Source organism: Balaenoptera physalus, assembly GCF_965194825.1.
Source record: "Balaenoptera physalus genome assembly, chromosome: 1".
Taxonomy (NCBI): Eukaryota; Metazoa; Chordata; class Mammalia; order Artiodactyla; family Balaenopteridae; genus Balaenoptera; species Balaenoptera physalus.
This window is the reverse complement of record NC_138882.1, coordinates 86,442,106-86,461,481: the sequence shown is the minus strand read 5'-3', so window position 1 is coordinate 86,461,481 and position 19,376 is coordinate 86,442,106. Positions and strand designations below refer to the sequence as shown.

Sequence of the window (19,376 nt, the reverse complement as noted above, 5' to 3'; positions counted from 1 at the left end):
TACCTCACAGTCCACTTAAGCCTTTCCCAACTAGCTTTTCCAGGCACAGTTCCTGATACTCTTTGCCTACATGCTTCAGCCAAAGACATCTACTCTTTGGTCCCTGAACATATTACTTCTTTGATGTCTTTGCACATGGAGTTTTGTTCTCTGCCTATGCAGTCTGGGAGTATTGCATGGCAAATTTGTCATAGCTGTGTCTCAGATTACCTGATGATATAATATCTTCAACATCTGGAATGCTCTGACTAGGACTTGTAGATAAGGACCAAGCAGGAGCTGGGAGGGCTGCTCAGGGGTCTTTCATATATGGGGTAGAGAGTACAGAGTGAGGGAGTCAGAGGGCACAGGAGTGGGTGATGGGGGCAGGGCAGAGACAGGGAATTCTGGCTGATGGGGGAATTGATGTAGGATCTTTGTTTTTAAAGAGTGCTAGACTGTGGGAGGTTGTTTATAAGTAGTCCCTAGTGAACCTCAAATAAGGCATGCACTAGGGAGGACTAGGTCAGAAATGCCACCCTCTGGAATTGAACCTAATGAGAAGCATTAAATGTGATCAGATAAATAAAATGTGAGGAGATGAGTTATCTGCCACAGGGGTCCTCCCTTAAAATTGTTCTTATGTATGTTGCTAATGAGCAAGGGTGTTTCTCAAGCGTCCCTCAAGGACATTATCTTTGCATGGAGAGTAGGAAAAGGAAAGTCAGAGGATGAGTACCAGTTGGTGTGACTCCAGCAGTGTCCAGACGAGGGGGCTGCTCTGGTCCTAGAAGTTTGACTGTAGTTGTTTAAAGAGAAATATTACTAGAGTGGAAGACATATGGTAGCTTCACATGTTTTTTGAGTCAGGCTGGTTTGGGTCTAAATCCTGTCTCTACTAACGTAAGCAAGTCACTTGACCTTTCAGAGTCTCAGTTTCCTCTTCAATAAAATGAGTGTAGCTCCTCTAGTTGCAGGATTGCTATGAGAGTGAAACTAAGCAATAAATAATATTATTAAATAATATATGTACAGCACATAATTTAGTATTCCCTGTTCTTAGGGAACTCAATAAAAATGTTAGTTTCATACTCTTTCCCTTTTAAGACAAATTGTTAAATCATGATAGGGCAACACTTTGAGAATCAAACTCCTTTGCTCTAAAGCTCCTCGAAGAACCTCTGGTATTTCTTAAATGAATCTATCCAGTGGGAAGGAAATTCCCATGATAGACAACTGGTTCCTGTTCTCAATGCATATCTATCTTTTGTTAAAAATTGGACTGTTAAGACTTTGTTTAGTATGAATCTGTCTCCCAGAGATTAACTGCATATTGAGTGCACAGAAAAAAAATTGACTTTCTTTATTTTCTGAATTGGGATCCAGACCCTAGATAAGTTATTAAGATCCTGTAAGATCCTGCCCCAAACAGTTAGTCTACCCCTTTCTCTTAGGTGAAACACTTTGGTTCTTAGATTCTGGAGTCATAATAAGGAGAAGAGGAATACTATGAAAAACTTGGCTTAGCTGTACAACGAGGCATTTATTTGAATTTTTTTTTTTGCTTTATCTTAATTTTCTTTCTCCTGAACCCTGAAATTTGGAAGAGGCAAAAAGTAAGGTTGAGATATTGCCTGGTAAAAGGCTTAGAGTTTGGTCCTCATCCTTGTAGACTCAGATGTACACTGATATCAGTGTATCAGTGGTGATTAGACTCAGGAAAGCTGTTTCTTTGTAACTAAACTAACCAGGGTATGAAGCATGAAAACTAGAATGCCAGCTTATTAATTTCCAATCAGAAATGTGCTGTCAGAAACACGAGGTGTCTTTATTAATCTGGCTAGTGAATGCTTTGGCCTTTTGGGAAAATTATAGGAAGCCAAGGTTCTCTGGTAAGTTTCAAGTCTGAACCAGACAGTTGGTTGTGTGATTCAGTTGATGAATCTCATCAGGCATTGATCTGCTGATACGTTTATTTCAACTCCTGGGACATGCCGGACCGTGTATGTCAGTGGAGTAGCTTGTCAGAACACTTTCTCCCTTGAGCGGTCCTTGATGTCATGCTCACATTGATCTTTCTGTCCTCCTTTTGTGAAATAATTATGGTTTACAAATAGGTGTAGGGAATAATATAATAAACATCAACTTGCTTAAGAAAACTTTTGGCTTCATTTATTCTTTAAGTCCCATTTTCTCCCCTCTCTCCAGAGGTAACCGCTATCCTGAATCTGGTGTTTAACATTCCCATAAAGATTTTTATATTTACCAAGTATGTGTTAACTACAAATAATATATGGTATTATGATGTATATTGTAACACTTTATAAAGGGTAACACACAATATATACATGTTTTACAATTTTTTCACTTTATATTTTGGGGACTTCTCCATATTGAGATACATCAACAGTCCCTGACTTACAGTGGTTTGGCTTACACTTTTTCAACTTTGCGATGGTTTGAAAATGATAAGCATTCAGTGGAAACTGTACTTTGAATTTCGAATTTAGATCTTTTCCTAGGCTAGTGACACGTGGTACAGTTCTCTCTCTTGGTGCTGGCCAGTGGCAGCGAGCCACAGCTCCCAGTCAGCTATGTGATCACGAGGGTAAACAACTGATGCACTTACAACCATTCTGTTTTTCACTTTCAGTACAGTATTCAATAAATTACATGAGATGTACTACAATTTGTTATAAAATAGGCTTTGTTTTAAATGATTTTGCCCAACTAAAGGCTAATATAAGTGTTCTGAGCATATTTAAAGTAGGCTAGACTAAGCTATGATGTTTGGTAGGTTAGGTATATTAAATGCATTTTCAATTTAAGATATTTTAACCTTCCAGTGGTTTTATTGGGATATAACTTCCATGATAAGTTGAGGAAGATCTGAATATACTTAGGGGCAGAAAACTTTTCTCTTCTTCCCTTCTAGGTTCTTTGGCTAGCCTAATAGTTAAATTGATATAAGACAGATTAACTTGAGAAAAACAAATTTAATTTCATACATATGGGAGTACCATAAAAATATGAGACTCAAAGGCAGTCAGGCAATTGAGGCTTATGTACTATTCTGAGCAAAGGAGAAGGGGTAGGGGTCCTCAAAGGGAGGAAGAAAAATCACAGGAAATTGAGAAGAGCAAATGTTTGGTAAACAAATGTTTTCCAGGCCATGTAGGTAAGTCTTTCTGATACAAAAAGTTATCTCTGCTAATAGATCTGGTCCTGGTATAGGCCCCCTACCTAAACTCTTTTAGACAGTTAAGGGAGAGGCAAAAACAAACAAACAGACCTCTGAAACAAAACTTTTCCTAAGTCTGCTAGGCCTTGATTGCCTTCAACTCAAAACAATCTACATGCCAATGTGGAATATTTTTCGGTGTTGTATTCTGTACTCCCCTCCCCCCCCACCCCAGGTATATCTCATTAATTTTAACTGTTGTATAGCATTCTAGTATATGGATATGTCACAATTTATTTATCCATTCTTCTGTTGAACTTTTAAGTTATTTGCCACATTTTCTGACTCCTGTGTCATTGCCAGATTGCTTCCTAAATGGTTACCAATGTAGACCTTCATTGCTCCAGTCCTCCCCAATGCTAGATATTGCCAGAATTTAGTTCTTTCTAACCTGATCTCTATGAAATGGTATTTCATTGTATTTTAATTTTATGTTTCCCTAAGCATTGTTTTAAAAATGTCACTTGGCTGTTCGAATTTCTGTTTTGGTAAACTTTCTTTTTGTAAGTTTTGCTGTTTTTTCCTAATTTGATATTTATAAGTTCTATGTACAGTCTAGCTATTAATTACTTGTTGTTTATAGGCCTTGCAGAAGTTTTATGCTCATCGATGGCTTGTCTTTTTTACTTTTTGAGAATGTCTTTTGATTTATGGACATTTATAACTTAATTGGGTCTGTTCTGGATGTTCCATTGCTTTTTTTTAAAAATATTTATTTATTTATTTTGGCTGTGCTGGGTCTTAGTTGCGGCATGCGGGATCTTCATTGCAGCATGCGGATCTTTAGTTGTGGCGTATAGACTTCTTAGTTGCTGGCATGCTGACTTCTGAGTTGTGGCATGCATACGGGATCTAGTTCTCCAAACAGGGATTGAACACTGGCCCCCTGCATTGGGAGCGTGGAGTCTTACCCACTGGACCACCAGGGAAGTCCCTCCATTGCTTTATATGTCTGTTTTTACAACAATTCCCCATTGTCTTAGATAATATAACTTTGTAATATAGTTTGATATCTGTTAAGATGACATTTCTCCTCCTTATTTATCTTATAAATTGTCCTAGCTATTTTTTTTTTTAAACTTTTTTTTTTAAATTAATTAATTAATTTTTTAATTTTTGGCTGTGTTGGGTCTTCATTTCTGTGCGAGGGCTTTCTCTAGTTGTGGCAAGCGGGGGCCACTCTTCATCGCGGTGCGCGGGCCTCTCACTATTGCGGCCTATCGTTGCGGAGCACAGGCTCCAGACGCGCAGGCTCAGTAGTTGTGGCTCACGGGCCCAGTTGCTCCGCGGCATGTGGGATCTTCCTAGACCAGGGCTCGAACCCGTGTCCCCTGCATTGGCAGGCAGACTCTCAACCACTGCGCCACCAGGGAAGCCCTGTCCTAGCTATTTTTGATTCTTTGATCTTCTATATAAATTTTAGAATTAGTGTATCAAGTTTCACAAAAAGCCGTGTGGAGATTTTAAACAAAATTAACTTCATTGTGGTATAATTTACATATTGAAATACACCATTTTAAGTATACTATTTTATGAGTTTTGATGTAAATATATATATCAATGTAGAATAAGTCCATCACCCTGGACTGTCCCGTTGGGTTCCTCTTTCCAGCTAATTCATAAGTTCATAAGTTCTATTCCCTGCCCTAGACAACCACTGGTCTACTTTCTATGTTTTGTGTTTTAAAATTTGTCTTTAACAGTTCCCTATAAATGGAATCATATAACATGTACTTTTAAAAAAATTAATTAATTAATTGATTAATTAATTTTTTGGCTGCGTTGGGTCTTTGTTGCTGTGTGCGGGCTTTCTCTAGTTGCGGCGAGCAGGGGCTACTCTTCATTGTGGTGCGCGGGCTTCTCATTGCAGTGGCTTCTCTTTGTTGTGGAGCACAGGCTTTAGGCATGAGGGGTGCAGTAGTTGTGGCACACGGGCTCAGTAGTTGTGGTTCACGGGCTCTAGAGCGCAGGCTCAGTAGTTGTGCCATACAAGCTTCATTGCTCCACGGCATGTGGGATCTTCCTGGACCAGGGCTCGAACCCATGTCCCCTGTATTGGCAGGTGAATTCTTAACCACCGCACCACCAGGGAAGTCCGTATGTACTTTTTTTGTGTCTGGATTCTTTTGATCAGTATAATGTTTTCGAGGTTCATCCATGTCATGTATATGAGCAGTTCATTCTTTTCTCTTTGCTAAATAGTGTTTCATTGGATGACTATACAATTTGTTTATCTATTCATCAGTTGTGCACATTTTGGTTGTTTTAAGTTTTGGGTATTATTATTAAAGCTGTCGTGAACATTCATGTAAAAATCTTCATGTGGACATGTATTCATTTCACCTAGGAGTAGAATTGCTGGGTCATATACTCATGTATATTTAACTTTATAAGACATTGCCACACTATTTTTCAAAGTGAATATATCATTTTGCTTTCTTCTTTTTTTTAAAAATATCTTTATTGGAGTATAATTGCTTTACAATGTTGTGTTAGTTTCTGCTGTACAACAAAGTGAATCAGCTGTATGTATACATATATCTCCATATGGCCTCCCTCTTGAGCCTCCTTCCACCCTCCCTATCCCACCCCTCTGGGTCTAGGTCATCACAAAGCATTATCATTTTACTTTCCACCAGTAATACCAACACTTGGTATTGCCCGTATTTTTAATTTTGGCCATTCTAATGTGTGTGTAGTAGTATCTCATTATGTTTTAATTAGCGTTTCTCTGATGACTAAGCACATTGAGCGTCTTTTCAGGTGCTTATTGGCCATTTGTATATCTTGCTTGGTAAGTGCCCAATTAGATCTTTTGCTCATTTTAAAATTGAGTTGTCTTGTTTTTGAATTTAAAAAATTATTTACATATTCTGGGTTATCTGTGAAGGACAGGGCCTTGGAAAATAACTATTTAAGTTAGTTTTTAGTCTGACCACCTGTGTGTGAGAGTGAATTGAAGCAGAGATGAGACAAACCTCAGTATTTGATCACCATTATTTATTGTCAGTTTTAATGCAGTCCAGTTATTTGAATCCAAAGACTTGAAACAAATATGCGACAGCCAAACTAAGAAACTATGAAGCAGTGGCTGACAGTGTTTTGTTCCATCGCTGTATAAATGGTATTGTCCTATGAGGCAGGCCAGTGAACTACAGAAGTAGTTTAGAGCCATTGTATTTTCACGCTATTGCTCTTATAAATTTTTTTTAACCTGGAGAAAATTCTTTGTAGTAGGGGTCAAGATATTTCTTGCTGAAACCAAGTCAGAGCCCACATTTGGATCTTTTAATCCTGAACTGATTCATCCCTGCCCTTTAAGAAAAAAATGCTCTCACTCACAGGTTAGGGAGAAGCACCTGGTGCCACTTTTTAATGCCTCTTGTTAGTTTACTCATTAAAGATGCAGCTAAGAATAGGGGCTTGGTGGTTTTGATAAGCAAAGACACTATCAATGCTGTGTCTTTGCTTTTAGGGTCTTCTTTTTTCTGCTGTCATCCATTGTGGGGCACACAAAAAATTATGGTCCATGTTACTATAAGAGAAGCTTTGGCTCCAGAACTGGTAATACATTTATCATTTTTTGCTCTTTAGAGATGAAACATTAGTTTTGGCATCATATGATGAGTAAGAAGCTCTCAAAAAGACACCTCAACTAAACCCCAGGCTCCTCAAATGCTTTGCCTTATTCTTCCAAATTTATTCCCACACATTATTTATTCAACTCAGTATTTCCTAACAAAGTAGCCCCCATACCGTACATTCTTTGGAAGGAACCCAATAACAAGGAATTGAGTACAGTTACATGTTTAAAAGGAAAAGACAGAAATAGATACATCCAGTGTTAGAAAGAAGTTTCATAATGAATTGCTTGTATATAAGTTTCATATTTCTTAAACTACTACTTGAGTTAATTTCACTCCTATTTATTATTCATTCCTTGAATTAGCACCTTTGCTCTTGGACATATTCAGAGAGTGGAGTGCTGCTATAGAAATTGTGGGAACTTGAGTTTGTATCTCCCCCTTCATAGCTACCTCCTTCTCTCTGGTAATAATAGCCACCTTGTCTATTATCCTCCTTGCAAATTAACAAAGTATTGGTAGTGTTGGATCTAGACTGTCCATAGGAGGGTGTAAACTGTCTAAAGCCACAACTTGAGGAGCTTTCATCTTGTCTATAACTGCTTCCTGGTTGCCCTTCATTACAATTTGAATGGCTATAGCCAGATTCCATTTGACCCTGGATCCGTCCTTGGCTTTGTTGCCTACATGTTCTTGATTGTCCATGAATACTCTCATATCCATTCAACTTGCTACTTGATGGGCTACAACTCCTACTTCTTTCTTTCTGGCTGTACCCTGACCATTCCTGGCTGTTTCTTCTTGACTGATTGGGGGTTGAGCCTATTTGGGGTCTGCTATACCCTTCATGAGTTCCATTTGAACTTGACCTACATCTCCCTTGTAATTCATGTTGCTCATAGCTAGAACACTGACCAAACCCAGAACCACCTTGTTCAGAGCAAGATGAGTGACACGAGCCGGACCCATATTGTCCAGAGCTAGAACACTGACCAGATCAAGAATCATATTGTCCAAAGCTAGATGAATGACATGAGCCAGGCCCATATTGTTCAGAACTGTGACACTGACCAAAGCCAGATCCATGTTGACTCCGGGTAGAACACTGACCCATGGAAGATTTGTGTTGGCCATAGCTAGAAGACTGACTCCATCCAGACCCAAACTGGCCATGGCTAGAGGACTGACTTGAGCCAGAGTCACATTGGACATGGCCAGAAGACTGTCCTGATCCAGACCTCTGTGGATTATAGCTAGAAGACTGACCTAATCCAGACCCACAATGGCCATAGCTAGAAGACTGGCATGATCCAGATGTATGTTGACCACAGCTTGATGATTGTCCTAAGCAGAACCATGTTGTCTATAGTCAGAGGATTGACCATATCTAGATTCACACTATCCAGAGCTTAATGATTGACCTAAGCTAGATCCATGCTCAAAGGCAGAAGGTTCTCCTGAGCTAGACCCATGTTGCCCAAAGCTAGACTGACCTGATCTGGGCCCATAACAGTCATACCTAGAGGACTGACTAGAGCCAAACCTATGTTGGCTGTAGCTAGAAGATTGGCTTGCTCCAGACCTAGGTTGGCCATAGCTAGAAGACACATCTGAGCTAGACTTATATTGACCATAGCTTGAAGACTGTCTTGAACTAGATCCATGCTGGCCACAACTAGAAGACTGACCTGAGCCAGAACTGTGTTGGCCATAGCTAGATTGACCTGATCCAGACCATTTTTGTCCAAAGCTGGAGGACTGACCTGAAGCAGAACCATGTTTTCCATGCCTAGAAGATTGACCATATTCAGATTGGTATTGTCCATAGCTTGATGACTGACCTAAGCCAGATCCATGCTGACCAAAGCCAAATGACTCTCTTGAGCTAGAACCATGCTGACCAAAGCTAGAAGACTTCCCTGAGCCAGATCCATGTCGGCTGTGGCCAGAAGACTGACTTGAGCCACATTGACTTGAGCCACATTGACCATAGCTGGAAGACTGACCTAAGTTAGATCCATGTTGGCCACAGCTTGCTGACTGTCCTGAAGTAGAACCATGTTGTTCATAGCCAGAGGATTGACCTAAGCCAGATCCATGCTGACCAAAGCCAAATGACTCTCTTGAGCTACAACCGTGCTGACCAAAGGTAGAAGACTGACCTGAGCCAGATATATGTTGGCTGTGGCCAGAAGACTGACTTGAGCCAGAACTGTGTCGGCTGTGGCTAGAAGACTGATTTGAGCCACGTTGACTTGAGCCACATTGACCATAGCTGGAAGACTGACCTAAGTTAGATCTGTGTTGACCACAGCTTGGTGATTGTCCTGAAGTAGAGCCATGTTGTTCATCGCTGGAGGATTGACCTAAGCTAGATCTGTGCTGATTGAAGCCAGAAGACTCTCCTGAGCCAGACCCATGTTGTCTAAAGCCAGAAGACTGGCCTGATCCAGTCCTATGTTGGCCATAGCTAGAAGTCTGACTTGATCCAGTCCTGTGTTGGCCATGATTAAGAGATTGGCTTGATCCGGAACTGTGTTGGCCACAGCTAGATGACTGACCTGAGCCAGATCCATGTTGGCTACAGCTTGGTGACTGTCTTTTTTTTTTTTTTTTTTTTATAAGAGGCTCTTTTTTTAAAAAAATTAATTTATTTATTTATGGCTGTGTTGGGTCTTCGTTTCTGTGCGAGGGCTTTCTCTAGTTGTGGCAAGCGGGGGCCACTCTTCATCGCAGTGCGCAGGACTCTCACTATCGCGGCCTCTCTTGTTGCGGAGCACAGGCTCCAGACGCGCAGGCTCAGTAATTGTGGCTCACGGGCCCAGTTGCTCCGTGGCACGTGGGATCTTCCCAGACCAGGGCTCGAACCCGTGTGCCCTGCATTGGCGGGCAGATTCTCAACCACTGCGCCACCAGGGAAGGCCTGGTGACTGTCTTGAAGTAGAACTATGCTGTTCATAGCTAGAGGATTGACCTATGCCAGATCCATGCTGCCAGAAGACTGACCTGAGCCAGATCTATGTTGTCTGTAGCCAGAGGATTGACCTGATCCAGACCCACATTGGATAGAGCTAGAAGACCATCCTGAGCCTGACCTGTGTTGGCCATAACTGGATACCTCACTCGAACTAGAAGTAGAACAGTATCCTTGTTCTTCACAGTTTCCTGATTGATATCCTTCATTTGGTTCATGCCATCTCTGTTGAGAGGGCTGGCCTGAGCCACAGCCATGACCACAACCAGTGGGCTCATTTGAATTTGACCGGTGGTCTTGTCCTCCACAGCTCCCTGAGATGACTCCACGATGCTGCTTACTAAGTGACTGGCATGATTTTTTCTTATGTTGTCTCTTCACTAAAGATTCATTTGAGTCAGACCAGTGTTGGTCAGAACTGGAAGACTGATCCTCTGAGTGGCACACATGCCCTTGTTCTCCATAAGTACCTGACTGATTTGCTGAGTTTGATCTTGTGCTACAGTTCCTTGAATGAGTATAACCAACTTATTCACTCCTAGACCTTTTGTGCTGATGAGAACCATGCTTATTTTTCTTACTATCCTTGAAGTAGCCTGAACTTGACTCTCTCTTTCTTTCCCCAGAGCTTTGGCTGTGCCCAGCACTAGACAAGCCTCCTTGATGCCCAGTTCTTCTGGAGCTGGACCCAGACCTGTGTTTAATGCTGCCCCTGGAGCCTCTGGAGTAAGAATCATGTTTTCCTTCACTCCAACTTGAATGACTAGAAGACAATTCTTGCCCTTCATCCTCCTTTTCTGTTTCACTCTGTTCCTCTTGGTGCTGGTGACTGTGATCTTTTTGCTTTGACCCTGAAGCTTGGCAATAGTCTTTGCCGACGATTTTATTACAAGCCTGAGCCACCCTGAATATCATCAGAGGGTACTCAGTAAATTCGATCTTCTTGTTATGGTCTCAATCGAGATTTTGCATGATGGTATCTACAGTGTCTGGATCATCTGGATTCTGTATAGGAACAAGGTACAAAAGGAGGCTCTGTGAGTATGCAGCACACACTGAGCTAACCAATCGAAGGAAGGCTGTAGAAATATGAATGTTTAGCTTACTTAGGTGGAGCTCAGCCTCATAGTCCTTTAGGCTGGACTGCCCTATCCTGAGCAGAAAGAGAAAAAGGAATATACAATGAATAGCTAGAAAAGGGTGCAACTGGAAGATGACAGGGAACAGGGAATTGATTATTTTTTAAGGAATGGGTCAAATATATATGATTAGCTAATTTATAAACAATAATTTTGGATAACTGCTTTAATTCTATATGGCTTTTCTTTATTTGTCCAGCTTTTAATTAATTAACTACTTAATTAACTCAACAACAAACATTTATTGTGCACCTACTATCTGCCTAGCATTGAGTTAGGTTCAGGGATAAAGCAGTGAACAAGTTTGGTTCCTGACAAAATGGAACTTGACGTTTACTGGGCAAGACACACAAACTTAAAAGTTCCATGTATGGTGATAATTTCACGTGAAACATTATACCAGAGGACAACCACTGGGGGTTCAAGGATGGTTAATGAGAGGAAGTGGTGTCTTTTGAATGATGGGTTGGAATTAGCTAAATAAAGGGGTAGGGAAAGAGCAGGAGGGGCAAAACATTGTTGCAGGCAGAGGGAACAATATGAACAGAGAGCCAGAGGTGAGAGGAAGCATGGTTCATACAAGGAACTGAGAGATTCAGGATTGCTAAATATAGAGTCTCAACAGTCAAGAGATATGGCTAGAAAGATAAATAGGGACCAGATCATGCCTTTTTTTTTTTTTAAAGATTTTTTAAAAAAATTAAATTATTTATTTTTGGCTGCGTTGGGTCTTCGTTGCTGCGTGTGGCCTTTCTCTAGTTGTGGCGAGCGGGGGGGCTACTCTTCATTGCGATGCACGGGCTTCTCATTGCAGTGTCTTCTCTTGTTGCAGAGCATGGGCTCTAGGTGCGTGGGCTTCAGTAGTTGCAGCACGCAGGTTCAGTAGTTGTGGCTCACGGGGTCTAGAGCGCAGGCTCAGTAGTTGTGGCCCACAGGCTTAGTTGCTCCGCGGCATGTGGGATCTTCCTGGACCAGTGCTCGAACCCATGTCCCCTGCATTGGCTGGAGGATTCCTAACCACTGCACCACCAGGGAAGCCCCAGATCATACCTTTTAAGTTGTGTTAAGGAACTTGAAGTTTAAGAGCTGGGAACTGTTGAAGGATTTTGAGTTGAGTTGTGAAATGATTAGATTTGCATATAATGCTGAGATTGGAAGTGGAAGGTGGCCTGACCCAAAGACTAGCAATAGTGATGGAGAGAAATGGGCTGTTTTGAGAGACTGTTGGTGAATTCGATGGAAGTTGGAGGGTGGAGGATCCTGCTGAGAGAGGAAATCAAGAATGGCACCAGATTATGCCTTGGTCGAAGAGGAGGAGGGTTGTTTAAAGGGGAAGATGATGAGTTTCGCATCTGACACTGAATTTAAGGCATCCATAGAAACCCAAATAGAACTATTCAGTAGGCAGCTTGATTTAATGAATTGAAGATCAAGAGCTAGATATAAGCTTATGAATATTTATTTCCTGAGCTAACATTTTAGGGTGGTAGTTACTCTATTTTATGATTTAGGAGTAAGATGTTAATTTCCTGAACTCAGAGGCCTTATAGTGCCAGAATCTCAGTAATGGACAGTGGTCAGGATGTTCTGGGTTGAAGAAAGACAAAGGGAAGAAGATGCATTTCATCTACTTTGCAGTTTTTCTGAGAACCAGCTCATTTTCTTTCCAGAAGAATTACTCACATAGGACATTATTTAATCTGTGGATTTTCCCCTGTTGTTTAGTAGGATCACTTCCCTTGGTCATGTTATGGAAACATTATGGGTCAACTTTTGACTTTATTTCAAGCCTTTTTTTAAACACTGTTCCCTACAACCAAGTAGGGAAAGTTCTCCAGGAATTTGACATATGTGACAAAAAGGTAGAAAGGGGTGATTAAAAGAATTGCAGCTGTCTTCAGTCCAGACATAGAGTTCTTACCTTCAAAATTTGATCAAACTCATTTTCCAAAAGTTCTTTCAGTTCTGCCTTGTTCAACATGTCACACTCCCCATCCTGGGTGGCATATTGGTAGAAAAGATTGATAATAGTGACAGTGCTTTGTAGGAGTTTAGGCATCTTTTTGTAAATTCAGTTAACCTAGAGGGGAAAAAAAGGACAGAGACCCACCTATTATTATTCTTTTTTATTGCTTAAATAGATAAATAGTTTGAGTCACTTGTAATAATTGTTCAGCATTAATTAGCCATGATTAATTTCATTCTGTTGTAATCAAGAACGAATCCAGACTTGAATGACTTGTTCAAGCCATGTAGCAAGAAAGTGATGTAATTTGGAACAGAATCTATTGATGTATCTCTTCTTTCCATTCCTGAATGAATGGAGCAACAATGACTTTCTGTTTTGGGCTCCCTGCCTCTACCAGGGATAATTTTCATAGCTTTGTTTGGGAGCCATAGGAATCCTGAGTGCGCCGATCCATCCACTCCCTCAGTTTCGCTCTAGGTCCCAACCCTCAAACTAGGGAGGGACAGGTCCATCCACTTGCATGCCTGACTCCAGCTGGGGGGCACCGGGGCTCACCTGGATGCTCAAGACTGTAGGCCAGAGAAAGTAGACAAAGTGGGCAAAGCCAGCCACAGGCCTATGTGGTATGGAGCCAGGGGCAGCTTCTGTTTTCTTCTTTAAGCAGGGACTGACCCTCAGGCTTTACTGATTACACATCAAAGAGAAAAGGGTCAGAGTAAAGGAGGCAACCTGCCTGATGGATAAGTTGAGCCTTGTGATCTTTAAGGAAATGACCTCAAAGAAAGGAGGTACTACCATCCCAGTTATCTCTTCATTTTCCTTCTCAATAAAGCTAAACTTATACCAAAGTTCCCCAAAGTATGTATATTACAAAGGAGCCTGGTGCCCAGAGCCTCTTTGCCTTAGAGCACATCTTGGATTCTCATAATTTATAGCCCTAAGTACTCCTGTTCACTTACCTGGTTCAGCAGAGGAACAAGTAGGATGGAGACTGAAGCAGCTTACAGGGTGCTGCTAGTTGGGGATAGTGGCCTTTTTATAGAAGGAATAGTAGTCCATCTTAAGGAGGAGCTGCTCTCTTTGAGATGTCCTAATTCACTTCCAAACAAGCCCAGATCCACTTACATTTCCACCTCCTAGGTGTTTACCTTCTCACTTCCTTACCTGTTCACCTGAGATTGTGTTAGCAGTTCCCAAATCTGGGCTAGTATCAACCCCACCTGCCAGAGTCTCTGGACACTGCAGTGAAAGACCTCTGTGCTGTTCAACAAGGTGTTTAGCATAATGCACTGATAACAAATTATATGGATTTTAATTGAAGTTGAATGGAGTGTGTGCGGAGACATCAGGGACCAGATGTCAATGAATCATGGAATCTGATGTTTAGAAGGAGCCGTGAAGATCATCTAGTCAAACTCTCTTTTTTAAACTTAATTTTCTTATACAGGATTCCAGCCAAGGTGTCACCCATGATATTATTACCTCTTGGAATGGAAAATGGCTGCAGAGGCCCTCTTGTTTCTTTACCTAAGTCTGTTTATGAGACCTTAGTGACCATTCATCAATGTTGCTTTCACTCAACCACTATCTAACATTGGGAAGAAATCCATGCTCTTTAGCATGGTATCCAAGGTTCCTCATGATCTGTGCTGTGGCCTCTCTACAGCCGTATCTCCTCACTCCCTATCCTTCTTTGTGCTCCACCAGTAATTAACTTCATAAACCTTCCTGAATATACCATACTGTTTTATATATTTTTCTGGAATATCTTTCGTCATTATCTGCCTGGCAAACTCCTATTCATTTTTCAAACTCACCTTTCATATTCTGTAGGAAATCTTTCCTGAATTACTTGAGAGAGAGTTATAATTGTGTCCCTTATTCATAATTTTATTTTAATATCAATCACACAGTATTATAGTCTTTTAAAATTCTCTTACTATGTAATTAATATTTAATATAAAAAATTAGAAAATGTAGATAAATATAGAAAAGTTAATGAAAATACATGTAATCCTACTGCCCAGAAATAGTTACTGTTAATTGTTTGGTGTATATCCTTTACACACACACACACACACACACACACACACACAAACACAAACACAGACACACAAATGTATTTGTCTATGTGCCTATGTCACTTCTAGACTATTAGCTCCTTAGAATAGAGAACAGGCCTTATAATCCCTATGTCACTTGGAGACACAGCACATTGCTTGGCATATAAAGGTCCCCAATAAATGTCTGCCAAATTGAATCGAAATGAAAGAGGAGTAAGGGTCATGACTACAGTGCTCTGCACTGACCACCTCTGTTTTTTCACAGGATTAGGATCTGCCCTTTCTCTTCCTGTGTTCAGCTCAGAGGACATGATTTCGCCTGGATATAAACTGAATCTTACATTAGGAATCGTCCCTGAGGACCTTGCTGTACACTCCATCTGTTGTGAATATGTAGCACAAATCTCACTGAAGCTGGGTGAAGTGACATAGACTTACAACTTGTGCAATATGATCATCAGGGTTTGGGAAGGGGTTGTAGCAACTATTGGGAAATGATAAATTATATGATTCCAAATTTTGCCATTATTAGGCTACCTGTTTTCTTCTAAGTGTTACTCAGAGGGCTGCAGAGTCAGTATCCATTCTGTGGCCACGTTTCCTCTGGATGCCTGTTTTGGGCCTGGTTGTCACGCTTCATCAGAGGTGTGACTGAGACTGTGGGATTGCAGGGGGGGTGGAATTTGCTGAGTGAGGGCTAATTTCCTGCAGGAGCTGGCTTTCACCACAGAGGGAAGAAAGGGTTGTGGGTAAAACATGTTTTTGGGGCCAGTGCTCTCCTACAGGAGGGGTTGGCAAACATTTCTGTAAAGGATCAGGTAGTAAATATTATAGACTTGTAGGCCAGATGGGCTTTGTTGCAACTACTCAACCCTGCTCTTGCAGCATGAAAGCATCCATAAATGATGTGTAAACAAATGAGCATGACTGTGTTTTGATAAAACCTGTTGATCCACCTGACCCTTAAATTTCATAATTTCACATGTAACAAGTTTTTTTCAACCCTTAAAAATGTAGAAAGCATTCTTAGCTTAGGGGCCATTTTTAGCAAATTGGTGATGCCCTCGATATGGCCTCTGGGCTGTACTTTGCCACCCCACTGGCCCTCTTCTATATTTGCTTGTCAGGAAGATTCACAGGAGAGGAGAATCTAGAGGGAAGAGAAGGGCTGGGAAGTGTGAGACATCGGAAGCACTAATTCTTGTGAGAGAGAAAAGCGTGCATGTCTGTGAACGCTGGCGTATGTGAGGTGGTAGGAAAGGGAACAAGCGACCATGAAAGGGAGGTAAATTTTGACTTGATGTAATGAAGAAACTTTTAACATCTCTGTTGGCTGAAAATGCAATGAGGTCTTTGCAAAGTAATTGTATTTATTGTCAGGGGTATTAAAGGAACTTTCATGTATCGTGTAAGCAGTTTTAATCCTTTCAGAGCTTTATTTTCTGATTATCCTGCAAAATCAACAATCAGAGTTTGATAAGCTTTATTTTTCGGTTTGTGTCATGAAAACAACAGGCATGTTGAAATGTGCCTTTTGGCCTCTTGTCTCCCTTTTGAGAATTACTAATGTAAGAGTCAGACTAGATTATCACAGAAGTCTTTTCCCAAACTGAGATTCATGATTTTACCAGAGTATGTGCTCCACATTAACAGAGTGGGCATGAAGTCTACACCCTCCGCCTTCCGCCATTAGTTTAGTTAGTGGTTTATCCCCTTGGAGGTGACAGGGTTCAGGAGAAGAGATTTCTTAAGGTATGTGACATGTTCTAGGTTTTTCAGTGCCTTATATGTTGGCAGAAGAAAGGAAATTACGTTCCCCTTTATGCCAAGCACAGTGCTCTGTGCCCTTCTGTACATCATTCTATTAATCCTCACAACAACCATATGATGTAGGAATTATTACCTCTATTTTGCAGATGAAAAACTGAGGCTCAGAGAAAATACAAAACTTGTTTCAAGTCAGTTATTAAGTGGAGAAAAAGATTCAAACTCAAATCTGTTTCTTCCTAACAATAGCCAGGGAATGGGGGACTATTCCTGTTTTGGAAGGGTTTGGGGGACAATTCTTAAGGAATCTAATTTTGACTTAAAAAAACCAACCAACAAACAAATAAGATTGGTGAGGATAAACAGTGAAGCTTTCTTCCCACCTCTGTTCAGTCACATTTTCACTCTTGTCTGGAAGGCACTGTTCCTATAGCACCATCTGCTGGGTCTTAGGGAAATGCTAGGGAAAGTCTCCCTCTTGTCCTTTCTGTCTTTTACCCTCAACTCCCTGTGCAGTTTCTGAGAGTTGTTTGTACCTTAGTGTCTATGAATGAGGAGATGGTAAAAAGCAGGGACATAACAAGCAGAGAGTGTTGATGGTCATGATTTGGGGGTAAATGGAATCAAAAAGAAGTCAGCTATAATATAAAACTGGCCAAGAGGTGTTTCCCCCCCATTTCTTTCTCCCCAGGTACAGGGGTCATTTTTTCTCTTATCTCAAAAGAATCAAAAATGGATCTGATGTAATTTTATAGCTTAACATATATTATCTGGGAGGTGGGCCAGGCACGTTGATATATCTTTCAGCTCCAGGCCCAGGCCCTGGAATAACTCTGCTTGAGGATTTGCCTTCCTATTCAGTTGTTTCTCTCTCTCATCTTAGTATTCTCCCTTTTCTCCTTCAAGTTCTCAAAAACACCCAGATGCTGGGAATCCAGAGCTCATTCTTACTCGTATCCTCTTATTTTTTCTGTCAATATCTTTCACTAGTGTGTTTCCATCTCCTTAACTTGCTGTTTGATTCTCTTATTGGCATGGCCATTTATAGCCTGTATCCCTTTGTTCCTACCTACTTGAGGCTTTCTGCATGCAGACCTGGTCTCTCAAAGTGGGCAGACGGAGAAAGTGTTTGGGAGTGCTCCTTAGGGATCCTCCAGATGTTACAGAGCTGGCATAAAAGACCTGCTAGCATGGGAGACAGCAGAGGCGATGTCCTAGCTTTAAGTATGGGAGGGGAAAAAGCGAGACATAGAGACCTTGGTTGTTGGGAGTCAGATCCAGAACCTTTGTCTTTTAGAAGAATTAAAGAACAAACAAACAGAGATGACCAATACAATAACTGAAATGAAAACTACACTAGAAGGAATCAATAGCAGAATAACCGAGGCAGAAGAACGGATAAGTGACCTGGAAGACAGAATGGTGGAATTCACTGCTGCAGAACAGACTAAAGAAAAAAGAATGAAAAGAAATGAAGACGGCCTAAGAGACCTCTGGGACAACATTAAACGCAACAACATTCGCATTATAGGGGTCCCAGAAGGAGAAGAGAGAGAGAAAGGACCAGAGAAAATATTTGAAGAGATTATAGTCGAAAACTTCCCTAACATGGGAAAGGAAATAGCCACCCAAGTCCAGGAAGCGCAGAGAGTCCCATACAGAATAAACCCAAGGAGAAACACGCCGAGACACATAGTAATCAAAGTGGCAAAAATTAAAGACAAAGAAAAATTATTGAAAGCAGCAAGGGAAAAACGACAAATAACATACAAGGGAACTCCCATAAGGTTAACAGCTGATTTCTCAGCAGAAACTCTACAAGCCAGAAGGGAGTGGCATGATATACTTAAAGTGATGAAAGGGAAGAACCTACAACCAAGATTACTCTACCCGGCAAGGATCTCATTTAGATTTGATGGAGAAATCAAAAGCTTTACAGACAAGCAAAAGCTAAGAGAATTCAGCACCACCAAACCAGCTCTACAACAAATGCTAAAGGAACTTCTCTAAGTGGGAAACACAACAGATCCAGAACCTTTGTCTTTTAGTGTGGAGGGGGTGGGGGAAGGGAACGGGTAGGGGGAGGGGCAGGGGGAGAGGGAGAGGGACAGGGAGGGGAGAGGGAATGTAGCGAATGTAATGAGTGTGAAGCTGATTGGGCCTCAGTTTCCTCTCTGACCATTTCTCCTCCTACTTTCCCTCTCCTCATAGACTCTGCTGAAGCCATGCTGCTTCCTTGCTATTCTCCAAAACCTTCAGGCACACTCTTTCCTTAGGAATTTTATTTCAAGAACGTCTTCCCTCAGATATCCATTTGGTTTAATCCTTTATCTCCTTCAAGTCTTCGCTGAAATATTACCATCTCACAAGGCCTCCCTGCCTTTTCTATGTGATACGTAGATCTAACATACTGGAGTATTGTTGGCTTATTTATTATGCAGGGTTTTGAGCAGAGGAGAGACATGGTCTGACTCACTGCTCTGTTGATACTAGACCACAGCCAGATGAGGTAGAATAAGGAAGATCAGTCAGTTGAGAGACGAGGGAATGGAAGTACCCAAGGCTTCTGGCTTGGATGACTGTGTTGTTATCATACACACTGAGAAAAGCAGGGCTTGAGATGGGGGAAGGATGATGACTTGTCATTTAAGTTATCTCCA

At 41.2% G+C, this 19,376-nt stretch overlaps 1 protein-coding gene and 1 pseudogene across 2 annotated transcripts in view; one reads left to right on the top strand and one right to left on the bottom strand.

The window, feature by feature from the left end:
* The window catches only part of LOC309667443 (late cornified envelope protein 2A-like), a 345,865-nt pseudogene that overhangs the window by 203,041 nt on the left and 123,448 nt on the right, over positions 1-19,376 (top strand). The window lies entirely within an intron of this gene.
* HRNR (hornerin) lies at positions 4,292-18,007 on the bottom strand. Its single transcript, XM_082418552.1, has 4 exons — positions 12,839-18,007; positions 10,315-10,783; positions 9,923-10,118; positions 4,292-9,403 (listed from the first exon to the last, which is right to left on the bottom strand). Exons 2-4 carry the CDS (start codon positions 10,691-10,693, stop codon positions 8,203-8,205), a joined length of 1,776 nt encoding a protein of 591 aa, XP_082274678.1. The 5' UTR covers positions 10,694-10,783; positions 12,839-18,007; the 3' UTR covers positions 4,292-8,202.